The sequence below is a fragment of the Mytilus trossulus genome, chromosome 2, assembly GCF_036588685.1.
Source record: "Mytilus trossulus isolate FHL-02 chromosome 2, PNRI_Mtr1.1.1.hap1, whole genome shotgun sequence".
Classification (NCBI taxonomy): Eukaryota; Metazoa; Mollusca; class Bivalvia; order Mytilida; family Mytilidae; genus Mytilus; species Mytilus trossulus.
Window position 1 is genome coordinate 13,620,814 of NC_086374.1, and position 22,079 is coordinate 13,642,892.

Sequence of the window (22,079 nt, forward strand, 5' to 3'; positions counted from 1 at the left end):
TAGAAATCTATGAAATTTAAACACAAGATTTATTACCACAAAAGGAAGGTTGGGATTGATTTTGGGGGTTGTGGTTCTAACAGTTTAGGGATAAGGGCAGAAAAAGGGCCCAAATAAGCATTTTTTTGTCTAGTTTCCAGACAACAACTTGCGGAACGGGGTATGGATCTCTATGAAATTAAACCGCAAGTTTCCATACCACAAAGGGATGATTAGGATTGACTTTCGGGGGTTATGGCTCAAAACGTTTAGGAATTAGGTGCAAAAAAAGGATACTTATAGGATTGGCTTTGGGAGTTTATGGCTCAAAACGTTTAGAAATTAGTCGCAAAAAAAAGGATAATTTTAGGATTGGCTTTGGTGGGTTATGGCTCAAACAGTTTTGGAATTAGGGACACAAAAGGGTAATTATGGTTGCAATCTCCATTGGAAACTTAAATTGAGAATACCTTGAGGGAAAGATTTTTTTTTGGAAAAAAAGAGGTTGGAATTTTTTTAGGGGATAGGGGTTCAATACGCAATGGCATAGTGTATTGCACAAAAAGGGGGAAAAAGGATTAATTTTTAATTTATTTAGGGGGAGTGACGATTCGCACAGGCACAGTGTGTTGCACAAAAGCAAAAAAAATAATATAAATTCTAATTAATAACCAATTATAAGATCTTTGAGTACAGTTAATCTGTGTCAGAAACCTAAAATGTGTCAAATATTTACTGAATAACAATCCAAATTCAGACCTGTATCAAGCGCGAATATCGTGTCCGTTTTTTCCCCAACTATTCAAGTTTTGATCAAATATTTAATTACAATCCAAATTCAGACCTGTATCAAGCGCGAATAACGTGTCCATTTCCCTGTTCAAGGTTTGACCTCTCCTGTCGTATCCAGCTGCGCCCAGCGAAGCAATTTATCTAAGATCTAATATACCGTGATAACCTGACGGTTCCTAAAATTGCACCCGCTTTGACAGTTTTTCCACCTACGTTTATTTGTGATCGAGAAAGTTCAAACCTAAGGTTCTGTAATGTGGAGTACCCAAATTGCAATATCATCAATATTAAGGAGACCTGTTTATCTACATATACTATAGTAGTTTGATTGTTATAAAACAAAACTCAGATTCTTTTAGATACAGCAATACTGCTGAATATTCAAGGGTGAATTATGAATTATGTTTCTTGAGCGATGTGCCTGTCTGTCAAGTATACATATATTTAATTGCTTACCGTGAATTACTGAGTTTTTAAATACAGACTTAATTGGAGTTTAGTATGATGTCCATTATCACTGTACTATTATTTTGTGGGGCCAGCTGAAGGACACCTACGGGTGCGGGAATTCTCGCTACATTGAAGACCCATTGGTTGCCTTCGGCTGTTGTCTGCTCTATGGTCGGGTGGTTGTCGCTTTGACATATTCACCATTTCCTTTCTCAATTTTATTAATTTATATTTATACGAACATTGTCAAATCTGTTTAATTTTGATATTTCCATGTTTTGGGACGCTTTAGTGAACAGGACTAATCATTGACACATGAATTCTTGTTCGAATCCTTTAAACAGATTTAATTATTTTTTTATATTGAAATATATCCAACTAGTGCTATCATTTATAAATCATTTTTAATTTTCTGCAGTATATTTTTTTTAGACCCATATCAGATTGATTAACATATGTGCTGATTCCACAACTAGTACTTAAATAAGTTTTTAGCTTACTAATCTATGATTGATTTTAGTCAACAATAGAGAGACGATTGTGCTGTCCCAGAGTTGACAAGTTTGCGAAAATTGTAAAGACATTGAAAAACATCATAAACTATCCACGATCTTTCCCTGAGACACCTGTATTGGCTTTTCGTAGGCCAAAAGCCTGAATGACTTGTTTGTGAGAGCTGATTTAATCAGGTTCTTCATCTGTGGGCTCTTGCAAACGGGATGCGCAAACAAACGATGTCTGAATAGCCAGGCTTTTAAGACCTCTTTTAACAGTCACTCCACTGAATCGTATGGTGGTATACAAAGTGAGAAAATTACGGCTCGGAATTTATCTATGTGAAACCAATGATTTAAATAAAACAAAATTGTCTGATGTGTTTAATAACAACATAACTGGAAATAAAATAATATAACGAGTCCTTCAAATTACAATTTTCGCATACGTATACAGGAACATATACAGTTCACCACATGAAAGGGATAAGTTTCTTTGTGTTCTGAATGTGTTGCAGATAATCCGGATTTGATCCATATCTTCTCATTGCAGATTTTTCCTGGAGCGGTATGCCACTCAATTTTGTCAGTAAAAAGGTCAGAAACATAGGAGATACCACAGCCATGTGTTCCCATCCTTTGAGGACAGAGGTCGAGGTTAGATATAAACCAGACCACATCATTATCTCCCCAAGGTAATTTGGATACTGCACCATCTTCCATAGTCCTACATTGATAAACTGACCCTACAAAATGAAATGGTTTTCTATGTTTTAACATCATATTAAGTTTTTGGAAATATACATTTTTATATTATAAGAAACCAATGACTGTGCAAATAACATAAAGTTATAATTTTCCAGCTTCACTGATGAGTCTTTTTTTGACGCAACGCGCGTCTGGCGTACAACTTGTTTTTATTCAGGTATCTATGATGAGTTAATTTGCATAATTTTTTAGCGATTTTAGTGATGACAATGACGGGCATTATACTATACGTACGTGTAGAAAATTACACGTGTTTTAAAAACTGTTAAAATCTAGCGTTTCAGTTTTTTTTTTTATAGAATCGCTATAGTTCTAAATTAAAATTTATCTTCAGACCTCAAATTCCAATTCAGAGGTATATGAAAGACAAAAAATCATACATGCATATACAATTGAGAATGGAAATGGGGATATGTCAAAGAGACAAAAAAACGACCAAAGAACAGCCGAAGATCACCAATTGCATGTTCCTCAATGTAGCGAGAATATCCCGCAACATCCCGCAACCAGAGGTGGGCCTCAGCTGGTCCCTTAATAAAAATGTGTACTTGTTCAATTAAAATGGACCTCATTCTTAACTCTAAAACATACAACTGATTTAAAATTAAAAAAAAAACCATACACGACTACCAAATGCGACAGGCGCAAAAATGCGGCGGGGTTAAACATGTTTTGAGAGATCTCACCCTCCATATACCTCTAGCCAATGTTGAATAAAGAACACACACACACACAAGTCAATCAAGCACCGATTGCAAATCACAATCATAAAACATTGCCTGCACATTTTTCAGAATTTTTATTAAGCCGGACGAACAAATCAATATTTGTTATCCACGTGTATGGCAGGTAAGACCAGCTTACAAATAAGAGACATATATCAAACAACTAAGCAAAGGTTATTAACTTATTACATAATTGACTTTACTATACCTCGTTATCAGGATTATTCCTGAAGCTAGATTTCTGATAATCGGCGACAGTCTCCAATATGAACCCAGCAACCCATAACCCCCATCCGATATAATCCTTCTTGGTTAAGGGTTGATCTTCTTTTTTACTGTTCACTAACAATGTTGGTAACAAAGTGAGTAACACCCATACACCTAAAAGTCAAAATAATGCTTTGGTAAATCAGGAAAGAGGCTCGGACACAAGATTTTTTTTTTTTTATTCGTCAGTTTAGCCATATTATAATATAAATTGTTATCACAGAGATATGTCTTGCCTTTTTGTAATTTTGATAATGAAAATGTTGAAATCTATACTTTAACATGTAAGTTATGCAAATATTCTGGCAAACAGTCAATAGACCATGACTGAGGGGGCGGAGCCAAATAATCTCAATGGCAATGAAATGTCCCAATGGTAATACATATGCATACTAATTATCATTGACCTATCACTAGTGGTTCTCCAATATTTAAACTGAAATAATCACAAACTAATAAATTGGTGACACCATCGCCGCCGCCGACGCCGGAAACAATATTCCGATGTCTCGCTTTTTGACTTCGTCAAGGCGAGACAAAATATAAATTATTTCAAATAGTTAAGATACGGAATCGCTCTTTGCCGGTAAAACTATAAAATGAACATAATTTAGAACTCCAAGACAAAAATCCAATTGTTGAACAGTTGCACCAAATTGGGCCCAATAAAAAGGTGAGTAATTTAAAACTTGGTATAAATACTAGTCTTCCGTATTTTTAAAATGAACCGTACATTAACCTTTACAGGGTTTTCTTTTTTCGAATTTTGACTTCGAAAGGAGAGTTGTCTCATTAGACCGACCGTGCAAGGGCTGTATAGTCAGTCAAGGTCATTAAAAACTTCCATTTGTTGTCTCATTGGCGCTCAGATTGTCACATCTTCTTATATCTATAATTGCTTGCTTTTACACTTCGAGAGGGTTTTCATTTGCACTCATATCACATCTTTTTATTTCTATAGAACACTTCTGAACTTCAACGGTTTCTGCACTTTCTTTATTTTAAGTGTGTAAGGATCGAGCAGATCATATTTGTTTTCTACGGAAGCGTCTCCTTCTATTTATGCACTACCCGTAATGCAAAATATCTCTGCCAAGCTGGCACAATCAGATTGTTACTATCCATACGATATTCAAGGTCACCACAAAAGTCATGTTAAACACCGTATGGATATTTGCTCTTAACTAGAATACATTTGTAAAATAAACGTTTGTGTTACCTTGTACGGTCCAGTAAAACCAGAACACACGTGGATTGTCCCTGACTTTATTAAACCGCTTGTCATGTCCTTCTTTTAAGATTCTGGTGAACAGGAATGTCCCAAGTCTGTAAACAAGTATAAAAATATGATCAAAACATGTATACCTCGTTTTAAATGTAGAAAATATTGCTAACAGGTAAGAGGCATGTAATTAAGTGTCCAATTTGTTGCTAGTTTATGTCTGTCATATCTGTTTTTTCGTAAATTGTTTTATTATAAAATTAGGCTAGTGGTTTTCACTTTTTGAATTTTCCCCAAAAATTTCATGTTTGAGTTTTCTGTTGTTTTTAATAATTATGTTGGATAGTACCAAACAAGACCCGATATCCCGTTTTTTTTCTATTACTAAGACCCGTTCACACTAGGACATTTAGAGCGATTTAAACTGGATCTATTCACTTTTGATCGATTTGAGGAATAATGTGAATGCTTTGAATCGGATTTAGATATATTTTTTAAAAACTCTTTGAGCAAAGAGTTATGCATATAATCCAGGCAGGTGTACAAATATAAATACATTAAAAATTGCTGATATCAGAAAAAATGTCTTATACCGAAAAACTCATATGATAAAACTTAAAGCCATGCAATTGTCTGTTTCATCTTGATGTATACTCGAAAGATGCTATATATCAACATGCCAATAAATTACATAATTGTATGGCAAGCCGTTTTGTTATTTATTCTTACTTCAAGATATCTCATAAACTTTATAAGATATCTTATATAGTTTATAAGATATCTTATATAGTTTATAAGATATCTTATATAGTTTATAAGATATCTTATATAGTTTATAAGATATCTGATATAGTTTATAAGATATCTGATATAGTTTATAAGATATCTGATATAGTTTATAAGATATCTCATATAATTTATCAGATATCTTGTATAATAATCTTTATAAGATATCTCATAAACTATATAATATATCTTATAAACTATATAAGATATCTTATAAACTCTATGAAATATCTTATAAACTATATAAGATATCTTATATAACAATTCTTTATAAGATATCTCATATATTTTATAAGATATCTGATAAACTTTATAAGATATCTGATAAACTTTATAAGATATCTGATAAACTTTATAAGATATCTGATAAACTTTAGAAGATATCTGATAAACTTTATAAGATATCTGATAAACTTTATAAGATATCTGATAAACTTTAGAAGATATCTGATAAAATTTAGAAGATATCTTATAAACTTTAGAAGATATCTTATAGAGTATATAAGATATCTTACAAATTTTAGGACATATCTTATATAATATATAAGATATCTTATATAAGATTATCTTATCTAATATTTAAGATAAAGATATCTTATATACGGAAGCCTGGAGCTGCCTTGTATTATTGTTTATAACTAAACCATATATGATAATCATCGCGATAATGTTTTGAATATTGCAATTCGACGCCTTATTTATCGCAATATTTCGCTATATTTAACAACAAGGCACTTTATTTAGCGCAATAATTTTTTATATTTAACAGTAAGAAGACTTAATTATCGCAAGAATTTGCTTTATGTAATAAGACGACTTATTTATCGCAATAGTTTCGCTATATCTAACAACAAGGCACCATATTTAGAGCAATGCATTGCTATATTTGAAAAGAAGAAGCCTTACTTATCGTTATTATTTGCTATAAATAACAAGACGCCTTAGTTATCGCAATATTTCGCTATATCTAACAACAAGACGTCTTAGTTATCGCAATGATTTGCTCTAGACACCTTATATATCGCCATACTAACAAGACGACTTAGTTATCGCAAGATTTTGATTTTAATATATATTCCCACACTTCAGACTGTCTATCAACTCTTGTGTACATTAACCTCAATTTCAATTATATATAGTCTTCTATGACATGTGCTATTGACCAATCACAAGAATTTGCGATCATCCGATGTTCAGTACTTTAATACTTTGAATAAAATCTTTCATTGTATATCATGGATATATATGCAAGTATACAACGTATACCAGACGTTTCTTAGATTGATTTTTTTTCTCTCTCTCTCTCTCTTTTTTTATAAATCCCTTGTATCTTGTATCTGTATGTATTGGCACAAGCCAGCAACCTGTAGTTTAGTGGTTGTCGGTGGTTCATGTCTCGACCCACAGTTAAGATTTTGTAAATGTTTTTATGTTTAATTTGGCCAGTTGTTTGTGTGTAAATTGTTTCCCACTTTTCATGTCAAGCCTTTTATAGGCGACTAGTCACTTTACTGTATCGTGTTTTGCCATTGTGAAAGTTTCCTGTTGTTTGGTCCACTCTATATTTAAATTAACATATATCACATCTCTTTGTTTTTAAATTATAAATCTGACTTTGAAAGTCTTGTTTTCCTGAACAAGCATGACATATTTTTCACTGGGGGTTAAATTTTGAAACAAACAGTCAATCAAATTACACTTTTGTTAATAAAGAGGAACACCATTTTAAATTTATTCATTTGTTAGGTTGGGAGATAGGAGATTTCATATATGGTTGCCTTGTAAGAGCTGAAAAATAGACATAATTGGCGACATATTAAAACGAATACTAATGCCCTCTTCGCTTTCCCATCCTCCAAATTCATCTATAAATTTAAACCGACTATCACGAAATGGCACAATAGTGTTGAAAGTAGAGTTAAACATCATCAGTCATAACCCCTTCCCTAGAATACCTCAACTGGTTGTGTCCGTGTAGTTTATATATTTATCCACAAAAAAACCCATTTAAAAACACTGCTCATATTCTAGTATATCTGCATTCATGAATTTATTAATGTAATTTAGACTAGACGACACCATGTTTGTTATGAGCATCTGCCATCTAAACTAACTATAAACTAGAGGCTCTCAAGAGCCTGTGTCGCTCACCTTGGTCTATGTGCATATGGACACAGATAAATGCATGACAAAATTGTTGGTTTGGTGATGGTGATGTGTTTGTAGATCTTACTTAACTGAACATTTGTGTGCCACAATTATCTCTATTTATACTGCACTCGTTCTATTTGAGAAGTCAAAATGCGTTGACTGTATATTTCTATGTCATATACAGTCACTGACCTGATATCACTTTTCCTCATGAATATTTAAATAGAAAATGTCGAATAATATTTAATTATTTATACGACATTTTCAACCCGTTCTTGTCGCCAATGAATACAACGATGCTTGGATGGACTCAACCTTGTTTCTTTTGCAATTATTGGAAAAACATATTCTATTTGTTAATATTTTTTGTTTGTAACCTATAAATAATTATGTTTTATGCTTATGGTTGATATTTAAGTCCATACTCAAACGATTTCGTTCACCATCGAGTGTGAGTTTCAACAGGTAAATATGTTCATTTCATTGTGCTGTATATTTCTCCGCGAGCATGATATGAGGCCCTTTTAAAGGAGATATTCCCCAATATTTAAATCAAATAAATAACCTTAACGCATTAAACAACTATTGAAAATGTTGTTTTAGATTGCAGTATAAAGACAATAATAGTGCATTGACTTGACATATCAACTATATAAGGATTCGGCCCGAAACGGGGAAATAGCTCTGCACAGCCTCGCATTTCCCCGTTTCTAAGCCTCATCCTTATATCGTTGATATGTCAAGTCAATGCACTATTATTGTCTATCTATAATGAACTTGGCCCAGTAATAACATTGGAAGATATTTTGTAAAAATTTACAAGAAATTATGAAAATTGATAAAAATTGACTATAAAGAGCAGAAAGATCTTCACCTGATAAACAATTTAACTCTCTGGTTTCAGAGATATAAGCCAAAATATACATTTTACCCCTATGTTCTGTTTTTATCCATGGCGGCCATCTTGGTTGCTTGGCTGGGTCATCGGACACATTTTTTAAACAAGATACCCTTATGATGATTGTGACTTAGTTTGGTTAAATTTGGCCTAGTAGTTTCAGACGAGAAGATTTTTGTAAAAGTTTTCGGACGACGGCCGACGCCAAGTGATAAGAAAAGCTCACTTGGCCCTGTGGGCCAGGTGAGCTAAAAAGGAAGAGGCGGAAGACATTTGTCTCCCAAGAACTGCTTGCAGCGAAAAGAACTAAAGAACGAAAAAAATATCAAGAATTCAAGATTTAAATTATTGGTTCCGCATGAATGCACACGGGTTTTAAGGGGATTATGAGAGGTGACCTTAGGTGACACCCTTCGCTCAAAAACAAGATAAAAGTCTATGGGGCGCTAGAAGTACATATTTGCCTAAACCACCAGGATATTCTACTAACACATTTATGCAGTCTGTATGTATGGTGTCTCTGACTGTTAAATGCAGTCTGTATATATGGTGTATGTGGTTATAAGATGTTATCTGTGGTTGTTAGATGTAGTCTATATATGCATGTTGTCTGTGGTTGTAATATGTAGTCTAACTCTTCATATATATAATGATGTCTGTGACAGTTAGTTAAAGTCTGTATATATATGACGTCTGCGGTTGTTAGATTTAGTCTTTACATAGTATCTGTTGTTGTTAGATGTAGTCTATATATGGTGTCTGTGATTGTTAGATTTAGTGTTTATATATATGGTGTCTGTTGTATTTAGATAAAGTCTGTATAGATATGATGTCTGTGGTTAGATTTAGTTTTTATATGATGTCTGTGGTTGTTAGATGTAGTTTTTACATGGAATACATCTATTGTTGTTAGATGTCTATAAATGGTGTCTGTGGTAGTTAGATAAAGTCTGTATTGATATGGTGTCTGTGTTATGTAGATAAAGTCTATATATATATTGTGTATGTAGATATAGAAAGATTTGGTGTGAGTGCCAATGAGACAACTCTCCATCCAACTGTGGTTGTTAAATGTAGTCTAATTATGGTATCTGTTGTTGTTAGATAGTCTTTATACGGTGTCTGTGGTGGTTATACGTCTGTGTATATATGGTGTATGTGGTTGTTAAATGTAGTCTTTATATGATATCTGTGGTAGGCAGATGTAGTCTGTATATAGGTGTTATACCACCAAATCATGGTACGTCGCATCCGGTTGCATACGAAAGTAGGCCTAAAAAAATATTCCCTTGAATTTGACAGTTGTAGAAAATTAACCCTGCATTTCAATGCACTAAAATTTTTCTGAGTCTTAAATATGTATGTTGGAAGTCTGAAAGCATCATTATTTTTTTATTTGATGGTCTTATAAAATATTTTGGAACGTTCTGGTTACATAGCTACCAAAGCAGGTAACCAGTAAATAACAGTGTAAACATTTACTTCCCGTGTTGGTTACTTTCTTATATGCAATGAAATGTAGCGTGAAATGTTCACTGTATCACTGGAAAGGATTAAACTTTATACATGCAAAGTATTTCTTTGGTTGAAATAAAGGTAAATTCTGTACAATTTTTTTTAAAGTGCCAATTTAACAAAGACTAATAGGGAAAAATCAATGGTGGTATTACACCTATATATGGTGCATGTGGTAGTTAGATACAGTCTTTATATGGTATCTGTGGTAGTTAAAAGTCTGTGTACATATGGTGTCTGTGGTTGTTAAATGTAGTCTTTATATGGTATCTGTGGTAGGTAGATGTAGTCTTTATATGGTGTCTGTGGTTATTATATGTAGTCTTTATATGGTGTCTGTCAACGTATAACAAAAAAGAAGTTGTTTTATATGGTAGATATAGGAAGATGTGGTGTGAGTGCCAATGAGACAACTTATATGGTGTCTGTTTTTGTTAGATACAGTCTGTATATGGTGTCTTTGGTTATTAGATGAAGTCTGTATATGGTGTATGTGGTGTTAGATACGGTCTGTATATTGTGTATGTAGTTGTTAGGACAGTCTCACTCTGTATTTGGTTTCTTTGGTTGCAAGATGCATTCCGTATATGATGTATGTGGTTATTAGATAATGTCTATATATAACAAAATAAAAGTAGAACATGTGGTATGATTGCCAATGACACAAACTCTCTAGGGGGACCAAAACAATGAAGTGTTACAACTTTGAAATCGTATAAGGGTAAACGAGGAGTGTAAACGTAATAGTAAATGTATGTTTTCAATTATTTAGTGACAAGGATTGACTTTTAAAGGTATGCAAAGGAAAGTAATTGCTTTTCATATGTTTATTATTTGCAATCAAGTCTATACGATATGGCAGCGAACACAATCATGATCATGATGTGATGTGATTTAAACCCACTAAAATTAAGCAACGCTGATCTTTATTTTTAACTTGATACTCCGAAAGGTTTTCGTGCAGAAGGACACAGGTCACCATACCAAGTCCCATTAACTAGTACGATTGGGCTGACCAGTATTTTCCTATTGAACAATTACTTGCTTTGAATCGAATGTTTATCCATAGTACGAACATATAATATGATAATTGCATGTCTTTTGCTGGACTTCTGATGCACGTACTTTTACATTTATTTCAAGGTAGCACTGTACAGTTAGAAAAACATTAATTAAAATTGAACCACAAAATGTTTCATTATCCTCTATTCCTATTTTTCAAATACATTAACCTAACTGTTTGTGTTATACATGTTCAAATGTATCTTTCATAGATTTTATTTTCAAAAGTTAAAAGAGTGAAATATAACTCCTGTTTTGTGTCTCCATGGGAACATTTTGCATTAATTTACGTATTTTGAATCAAACTAGAAGTTTAATGCCTTTCAGTGATACCTTTTCAGTAACTATTGACAATAATCTACCAAATGATCAAATAAACAAGAGGCTCTCAAGAGCCTGAATCGCTCACCTAATTTTTTTTGTTTAAATCTCTCATCAATGATTATTTTGGCTTTTCAATTTATTTAAATGTTCTTTGAATCGTCCTATTTTCTTCAAAAGCAAAAAAAAATCATTTTCTCCTATGTTCTATTTTAGCCATAGGAGCTATGTTTCTTGACATACAAGGAAATAAAATATAAAATTTATACTAGTTATACTCATTTAGCCTACGTTTGGCTGGAATTGATACAGCAGTTTCAAAGGAGAAGAATTTTTAAAGTAAGTCAACTTTTTTGATTGAGTTAAGTCTGCCAATTGATATTTTATCGTATGTTTTTCTATGTTGTGATGTTATGCTATTGTTTCAGAAAAAGAGAGAAGGTTTGGGTCCATTAAAACGTTTAATCCCGCTGCAAATGTTTGCACCTGTCCTAAGTCAGGAATCTGATGTACAGTAGTTGTCGTTTGTTTATGTAATATATACGTGTTTCTCGTTTCTCGTTTTGTTTATATAGATTAGACCGTTGGTTTTCCCGTTTGAATGGTTTTACACTAGTAATTTTGGGGCCCTTTATAGCTTTTTGTTCGGTGTGAGCCAAGGCTCCATGTTGAAGGCCGTACTTTAACCTATAATGGTTTAATTTTTAAATTGTTATTTGGATGGAGAGTTGTCTCATTGGCACTCACACCACATCTTCCTATATCTATTGATGAAAAAAGTCTTTAAAGGGCAATAACTCCTTAAGGGGTCAATTGACAATTTTGTTCATATTGACTTATTTGTAGATCTTACTTTGCTTAACATTTTTGCTATTAACAGTTTATCTATAATAATATTCAAGATAATAACCAAAAACTGCAAAATTTCTTTAAAATCATCAATTCAGGGACATTATACCTGCAAAACCAGTTACCCGATTCGGCTGAAAATTTCAGGATAGGTAGACCTTGACCTAATAAATACTTGAACCTGTTGTCCTATTTGCTCTAAATGCTGGAAGTTTTGAGATATAAGTCAAACACTGCATTTTAACCTGTTTTCTATTTTTAGCCATGACGGCCATGTCTTTTGACGAAATAGAAAATAAAACACAAACTTTATTTTATACACTTTACTGATCATTCAGTTGAAGTTTGGTTGAATTTGGTTGAGTAGTTATAGAGGCCGGAGAAGGTTTTTTTTAAAGTTAGCAAATATGATGAACAAATTGTGAAAAATTGTCATTTAAGGACAATAACCCCTTGAGGGGTCAATTGACAATTTCGGTCATATTGTAGATCTTACTTTGCTGATAATTTTTGCTGTTTACAGTTTATCTTTATCTATAATAATATTCAAGACAATGACCAAAAACTGCAAAATTTCTTTAAAATTACCAATTAAGTGGCAGCAACCCAACAATGGGTTGTTTGATTCATCTGAAAATTTCAGGGCTGATAGACCTTGACCTAATGAATATTTTTACCTGAGTCAGATTTGCTCTAAATGCTTTCGTTTTTGAGATATAAGCCCTAAAGCTGCATTTGACCCCTTTGTTCTATTTTTAGCAATGGCGACCATGTTTGTTGATAGATCAAAACTTCGGATACAATTTATAAACTAGATACCATAAGGAACATTCAGTTAAAGTTTGGCCTAGTAGTTTCAGAGGAGTAGATTCTTGAAATAGTTTACGACGACAGACGACGACGACAGACGACGGACAACGGACAACGACGGACGCCAAGTGATGGCATAAGCTCACATAATTGACATGGCTATGCCAGGTGAGCTAAAAATGGGTGTCTCTCCCCCCATTTTTGTAGCAAAATTAATCACAAAGTTCGTGCAACAAAAAGTTGTAAAAAAAATAACAATAATTGACAAACCATTGCCTGGTTTGGATATGCAAAGACAGACTGTCATACAGACAACAGCCATATTTCATACATAAAATACTCTTGATGCTCACTATGAAGGCTATTTTAAGCATCTTAATCATCAGCTATCCAAAAAAGAATGTTATTGAACACTACCTCTTATATTTGAAAAAGTTACCAAAATACGAATCTACACACCGAACTGTGGAGTGCTACCTAAATCATAGTTGTGGTTTAAATAGGAAGAACTAATGTACATGAATGTCGTGTATTTCCAGTACTTAGTATATCACTGTATTGATCATGAGTTCTTTCTGTAAATGTATTAGTAAAGTGCGTTGCTTTAAGCTTAGTCCATTATTATGCAAATGTATTTTTTTTTTAAACAAAATTTGACAAACTCAGTGGAAGATCCAGAAATTTTCATGAATGGGGGCCAATTCACAGGCACTTGTTTCTGTCAATGATGGGTTTACTATCCATACCAGTACAAAAAAAACACAAGGTAGCTAACGGAAATTTTCAATCTGTTCGCTTCGACCAATATTTTTTTAATTTCCCTTGACTTTTTCATGAATAAAATTACACCAGTCTTTCGGTAATTGACTTATCTTTAAAATGAAACAACTTTCACGTACCTTGAGAATACCCCTCAAACAGAATAACACACTTGAGATGAGAATTATTGACCTTTTTCCAGACCATTGAATTTGTAAGGACTAAACTTCCGGTTAACTTAGGAAGTGAATATGACTGTGCAATCTCATTGGTTCAATTTATCTGGTTACCTGTTTATTTATACTAGTTACCAGTAACCAGAAAAATGTGACCAATGGGATTGCACAGTTATATTCACTTCCTAAGTTAACCGGAAGTTAAGTCCTTACAAATTCAATGGTCTGGAAAAAGGTCAATAATTCTCATCTCAAGTGTTATATTCTGTTTGAGGGGTATTCTCAAGGTACGTGAAAGTTGTTTCATTTTAAAGATAAGTCAATTACCGAAAGACTGGTGTAATTTTATTCATGAAAAAGTCAAGGGAAATTAAAAAAATATTGGTCGAAGCGAACAGATTGAAAATTTCCGTTAGCTACCTTGTGTTTTTTTTTGTACTGGTATGGATAGTAAACCCATCATTGACAGAAACAAGTGCCTGTGGGCCAATTGAATGCCTAAGTGGGGGCCCGCTCCGGTCATAATTCATTCATTTCCTGTATAAGCAAATACAATTTCTCCCAAAAATAGTTCATGCATGTAGGTTCTCAGATACTATCAGATACAATCTCGTAAATTTAAAACCAAATCATTCTGAAAAGCACCTTTTTTCTTTTAACTGGCATTTAATTTCAGGTATTTTATAAGAATCATTTGGTAAAACACAAAAACACACTAATACATTTTAGTGTTTGGTACAGGTAAAATTGAGAAAGGAATGGGGAATGTGTCAAAGCGTTAACAACCCGACCATAGAGCAGACACCAGCTGAAGGCCATAAATTGGTCTTCAATGTAGAGAGAAACTCCAACACCTTAATGCGTCCTTCAGCTGGCCCCTTAAAAAATATCTATACTAGTACAGTGATAATGGACGTCATACTAAACTCCAAATCATACACAAGAAACTAAAATTAAAAATCATACAAGACTAACAAAGGCCAAAGGTAGAGTGTCGCTTTGCTACAGTTGAACATAGCACAGTTTAATGCTGAATAAAGGAGAGAACTCTTTTTCTTAGAAATATAGGTAAACATTCAAACAATCTGAACTGTGTCCACACTTGTTTCCCTAGTAAAACTTGACATGTGTTTTCTTTAATAAGTCTATAGATGGCTGCTTGAAGACGTAATATGCAGGTTGAAAAAACATAAATAGTTAAAACGGCTTAAACAGACAAATCTATGTAACAATAAAGCAACATTAGGTAATATGACTCTAGGCATTTCATTTGCCAGGTTATTTCTATACCAGCTTTTATCTACTGTGTAACTACAATAACAGGCCCTAGATACCTTGGAATCGAAAGTGGATAATGGCAAAATCTAACGATTTGTTAGACTTCATACAACCAAAGTATGTTTTATTGTGCAGTAATATAAAAGAATTGACACGAATATTCACCATTCCAATGTTAAGGAAACATTTGAATAATTGGTCTTGCACTGATCTACCAACAGACATAAAACAACATAGATTCAAAGGCGTTGAATTAACGAGAGATAAATCGTACTTTAGAAAAACGAAAACCCGCTCAAATCACAAATGAACATTAAATATCTTAAATTGATGCTATAAAGGTTTCTTAATTTTTGTTACGTTCGAAAGATGTGTTTTTCAATACTGCAGTAACCAATCGGCATTGTAATGAGAAACAAACGTGTTTCTCTTCTTCTCGACTTGTTCGTGCATTTACCTGTTTACATTAGCTTCTAAAGACGAATGAAAAGCAGCTATACAGATATTTGTATCTCAATTAATAAGTCAAAGTTTGGTGACTATGTTACGTTGAACGCATTGATCCCATCGATCAAGAAATAAATGGATAAAACATATATACAATTAAGTCTGTCTTATATCATAACTTACATCTTTGATTGACAATGAGGGTCGGTTAATAACAAATCTGTTTATTTTTACTGGTTTTGTATATGTTCAGCAATGTTAAATGACGTGTATTGTATCAAATCATATGAATACTCTGAAAAATACCAAGGGTTTAGACTCAAAGAAACCAAGTAAGATTTCCCCAGTTTTTTTTGTTGAATACAAGTAGGTGCAATTTTGGTACTCGGTGCAATTTGGGTACTGTGACGTTATATACCTTCCAAATATCGTGGTTTATGTGAAACCATGCCCCCTTTTATACTCAGTGACGTGAGTGACAGACATACTATATCATACATTGTGTTCCTCTTTAATTTAGCTACACTCTGTCCAGTTCATTACGAATGAAACGGATTGGTTGAGTTGACAGCAAATAAGATTTGATTGTACTTAATATTTTGTTAATGTATGACACGTTAAACTCGATGGTCATTTTTATGGAAAAGTGTTTGGTTATTGTAACAGATATGAAAAATGACTGAATGATACTCAGCTACATCATGAAGGAATAGACCAATATGGTATATTTAAATGTGACGAACTGTTATCAATTTAATGATGACTCAGGCATAGGAAAGACTTGTTAAAAGAAACAGTAGGCATTTATTCTTTGCTATTTATATAATACTCAATACAACAGAACATTTTCATTCAATATTTACATCGATTCTGACAAAAAAGAAGCATAATCAACGAAAAACAAGAAAATTAGTATGTACTCATTATGCACTTCAATGTTGTTCTTTGCATCAACAGATCAAATATCTTTTGCGCGTATATATTCGGGTCCATATATTCGACAACATGGTGAAATAACAGATAATTATTATGATGAATAAACGTTAAATCTGTAAATGTCTATCGATTTAACAAATGTTGTGATATTACGCCTGATAATAAGTTGAACAGTTCTTTGGCCTGTGTTGGAGTTTCAATGACATCGAATTCTTCGATATCTAAAAACGTGAGTGTATTTATTAATTGTCTAAATTCTTCTTTAGTGCCTCTAGGTAGAACAGCATCCGTGTATATATCAGTTAAGTAATTCAATACAACTATGTCGCACGGCAATTCATAAGAGCAGTCATATTTATCGTAAATAAAAGGTTGGTAGTACATAACGTCAGGTATACCATGTGGACATTCAACATTTCTTTGAGATCTTATTCTGTGTGAATTCCATGATTGTAGAAACATGTCTAAATGTCTCTGAATAAGTGGTAGGAAACAAAACCGTATGCATTCAAGATGCACAGGGTCGGCATTGTTTAGTATACCTTCATCTACCATATCTTTAAACAAATTCCTCCAAAATGTTGTGAAATTTCGCATCAGAAAACTCCATAGCATTTCGATCTTTTGGTTGGCCGTTGATCTTCCTATTTTAAACACTTCTATGTCCTGCCATGCTATCATTATGAAATGATCTCAAAGCTATTTGAATACGTTCAACTATAACATTTTCAGTTCCTGCATCCATGCGTACTACCCTTGGAACCCTCTTGCTTGTCTTCAAATACTCAAGAAAATGTCCTGCAACTATACGGGGATTTTTATTTGAACTTGTAGCCTTCAGCCAAAGTATCTTTCTTGAAAAACCGTCGATTCCACCATGGACAGATATTCCAAACGGCTTTAACTTATCATATCCATCGACGTGGATGCAAAAGCTCGGTCCGTTGCTGGTGTATCGTCTTCTTGTAAGCCTATGTCTTTGTATCCTTAAAACGCCGTCTCCGTCAATAGCTTTCAAAACTATCCTAACCGTGTGTTGTGAAGCTCTTACGCCTAGGCAGCGAAGTACATTCCATAAAGATCGATAACCTATATTGGTATATCCTGCATTTCTTAACTGTAAAATTTTTGTAACAATATCAGCAATTGCACTTTCAACTCCTCTTTTTTGCAATCTCAAACGTTTTTTATTTCTATAAAATGATCTTTCGCTCAGCATTATATGATGTATGTTTAGTAAAAACCCGAGTACTTCTTTTGTTGTAAACGAAAAACTTGTATAGTATACAACTAGTTCGTCTAATGATGCATCTATGTCTGGATATGGCATAGCACTGGCCTTGCAGAACAGGAGAAGAGCAAGCACCATCTGAAACATAAAGGTGTACAACTTAGAACTTTAGACTGCTATTTTATTGCATTTGTTCCACTGAAATGGTCTTATCCGATGTATAGTAAACTTGGGGAAGATGTTCGGATAGCTTTAAAGATTGGATCAAAATGAATGTATGCAAAGATATTTATCAGTAGATAACTGTAATATATTGTAAGCTGCGACGGCAGCAATTCGCGATTGGATGGTCGCAAATTAACTTTACTGGCAACGCGTTGGCAGAGCCAGTAAATGGGTATTTGCGATCTTTAAATCACCAATTGATGCCGTGAAGCTTAAAATAAATATTGTTATCTTCATTCTTATGAAACTGAGAGAAAACTCAAATCATAAATTTAAAATCTGCCATGCATTGTATGCGCTTGTGTGTACATTATCATAACATCAATTGTCAATTGATGCCATGAAAATTAATGACGTTATCCTATCAAATGGAACTAAAATACTGAACTCCGATGAAAATTCAAGACGGAAAGTCCCTTATCAAATGACAAAACACATTAAACGGATGGACGACTGTCATATTCCTGACTTGGTACAGGCATTTTCAAATGAAGAAAATGTAGGATTGAACCTGGTTTTATAGCGCTAAACCTCTCACTTGTATGACAGTCGTATCAAATTCCATTATATATAAAACGATGTACATGTATGAACAAAACAGACATAATAGATCAAATAGTCACAATATTGGTAGAGCAGTCATACTTGTGTCACAATCTCAAAACAAACAAATATTTAACAAAAAGTCACCTATCAAATTAAAAACCCACAAAGGGTTGCTAGCGAACTCGTACGAGCTTTCTAAAAACTGTTTTTTCTTCAATGCCAATTTTATAGGTCTTATTTTGAGGTTAATGTTGGAGTATGTAAATGAATGTTGAAATATGCAAATGACTTAAGGTTAATTTTGTTCTACCGAACAGATCATATTGAAAATCTATCACGATGTTAATGTTGATTAAAGAAAGGTTTGTGTGGAAAATTTGGATTGTACTTTCCACCGTTTCTTAATCACAGTTACCTTCTTGACCAGACTAACATCCGCCCCTTTTTATTTTTGCTTATTTCTAACTTCCTCTGTGGTAGGTTTTTTGACATAAAAGTAATAATTAAAAACATTTTAAATTAAACCACGGAAAGTCATGAGCAATACAAATCTATTTCAAATAATTCATGCTCTTAGTAGTTCAAATGTAAAGAAACTGTATATTTGCTCATTTTGATATGCATGCAAGGTGTAAAAACTAAAGTTGATTATTGTCCTTTCTTCCTTTCAGGCTGAATCGGAACCAAACAATTTATTTAATCTAATTCCCTTTGGATCAGAAAGCACTACTAAAAAATATTTTTTGATGACACATGTAAAATTGTATATGATTTGATATGGTTAACCATATATGCCTGTTATAAACAGGTCGGGAACTCTAGATTTTCTGACGTGAGAATATTTTGCATAGTAAAATGTAGTAACTTCCAAAAACAGAAGGCTGATATGGCCTTAAAATACTGACCAATCGACTCAATAAACTACAATGCATTGAAGGCTACTTCGAGTTTACTATGACTCGGAAACACGTGGAATTAGTAGGAAAACTGTCCACTATTATAGTTTCTCGGACTCTCAGAATAGATGGTGTTGTTCTGTGAATATGTCTAATGTAAAAAACATAACATAATATTCAATTTGCATGTTCAGATTAAAATAAGAATTGTTTACTGGCTTCACGATTCTATTTTCCTTTTCGCCTTGTAAAAGTAGTTGAACTGTTTTTTATACGCCTGTCAAAATTTTGACGGACCTATTATGGTATATAATTGTCGTCTGTCCGTCCGTTTTGTTCAGTGGTTTAGGTTGATCTTGCAGTTGCGAATAAGAAATGAATACCCGTTGATAAGGGTTGGCAAAGTCCATGTTTTGTTATGGCAAACCCCAAAAAATATAAATTTCAATCAATATATATATGAAATAAAAGGTGCACAGAGGCATTATATTATAAAGAATTTGTGAAAGTTTTATTAAGTGATTACTATATCATGACCCCCACGTTTCAAGTGGGTGGTATAAAAAGAACAGACAGTAGCTATTATGTTAATACCATGAACTATTTACTTACCAAAAGCATTGTTCAGAATGAGGGGTAGCTTCCTTTGAATGTAGCCTTCTCTAGTCAAAAGAATTCATACGGGAGAAAATGGTCTGGTTGATCGGGTGTTGATCATAACGAAAATGTCCGTTTAATGGCTGCTCACGCTACATATGTAAGTTGAAATGTGCTATCGCCATAATTATGATGACTTAGCTTTAACTTCCGAAATTTAAAGCGAAAAAAATCGTAAATCGCGTTAACTAAGTGGTACTGTTTTACAGAATAAAATCATCGCAATAACAAAGACGTCTTGTTGTTAGATATAACGAAATATTGCCATAAATAAGGCGACTTGTGGTATATATATAGCAAATATTGGGATAATTAAGTCTTCTTAGTGTTAAATTTAACAAATCATTGCGCTAAATAAAGTGACTTGTTGTTACATACAGCGAATTATTGCGATAAATAAGGCGTCATCTTGCAATATACAAAACATTATCGCAATAATTATCAAATATGGTTTAGTTATAAACAATTACACAAGGCAGCTCCAGGCTTCCGTACTTATATACTATAGGAGATATCTTATATATTATATGAGATTTCTTATATAGTTTATAAGATATCTCATAAAGTTTATAAGATATCTCCGAAAGTTTATAAGATATCGTATATAGATTATAAGATATCTTATATAGATATAGGAAGATGTGGTGTGAGTGCCAATGAGACAACTCTCCATCCAAATAACAATTTAAAAATTAAACCATTATAGGTTAAAGTACGGCCTTCAACACGGAGCCTTGGCTCACACCGAACAACAAGCTATAAAGGGCCCCAAAATTACTAGTGTAAAACCATTCAAACGGGAAAACCAACGGTCTAATCTATATAAACAAAACGAGAAACGAGAAACACGTATATATTACATAAACAAATATCTCATAAACTATATAAGATATCTCATATACTTTATAAGATATCTTATAAACTTTAGGAGATACCTTATAAAGTATATAAGCTATCTTATAAACTATATAAGATATCTAATTAACTTTCGGAGATATCTTATAAACTTTAGGAGATATCTTATATAATATATGAGATATCTTATAAAAATGAAATTATATAAGATATCTTATATATTAAAGGAGATATCTTATATATTATATAAGATATCTTATATATTATATAAGATATCTTATATATTATATAAAATATCTTATATATAATAGGAGATATCTTGAAATTCGAATAAATAGTAAAACGGCTTGCCATATAATTGGATATTGCAGCTTAGTGTTTAAGTTACCTTACAGCCCATGCCATGACCATACCAGTTTGTACCTTTTGGCGTGTGAAATATGTCCGATTCCATCTCAAACTTTGTAGTGCAAGCAGGAAAAATGTACTAGAGCCTATAGAATAACAATAAACCGTTGCAATTCATTTGCGATATTGTACTTTACATTAATTATACCACACCAAAATCTAAATTCACATAAACACACACACAAAACAACATAAAAAAGTTGCCCCCTAATTGGCTAGCAAAGATATAATAAAAACAAATAATAGGTATAATGATTTTTCTTAAAGTCATAAATACTTTGTAATCTAAAGGTCCACAATTTTTATTTCTTCAAGCTAAAGTATGAAAGTAATATTTCTAAAATCAGCTGATTTGAATATTGACCCAAATTTTGACCTATAAATAAACAGGTTGAATCTTACCGGCTAAGTCGTAGAATTTTTCTGTTTTTAAGGTAGCAGCAACAGCCCAGCATGCCCATTGAATGCCAAAATCAACCGCTGCAGCTTTAACTAAATTGCTTTTTGCCAAATTGCTACCCATCTCGAATATCATAGTCCAAGTGAGTCCAAATTACATAAACAAACTGCTTCCGG

General features: G+C 33.0%; 1 protein-coding gene across 1 annotated transcript; it reads right to left on the reverse strand.

Annotated features, from left to right (window-relative positions):
- Nucleotides 1-2,081: 2,081 nt before the first annotated feature.
- LOC134706542 (uncharacterized) lies at nt 2,082-22,079 on the reverse strand. Its single transcript, XM_063565566.1, has 5 exons — nt 21,906-22,079; nt 21,484-21,589; nt 4,695-4,801; nt 3,417-3,589; nt 2,082-2,461 (listed from the first exon to the last, which is right to left on the reverse strand). Exons 1-5 carry the CDS (start codon nt 22,036-22,038, stop codon nt 2,186-2,188), a joined length of 795 nt encoding a protein of 264 aa, XP_063421636.1. The 5' UTR covers nt 22,039-22,079; the 3' UTR covers nt 2,082-2,185.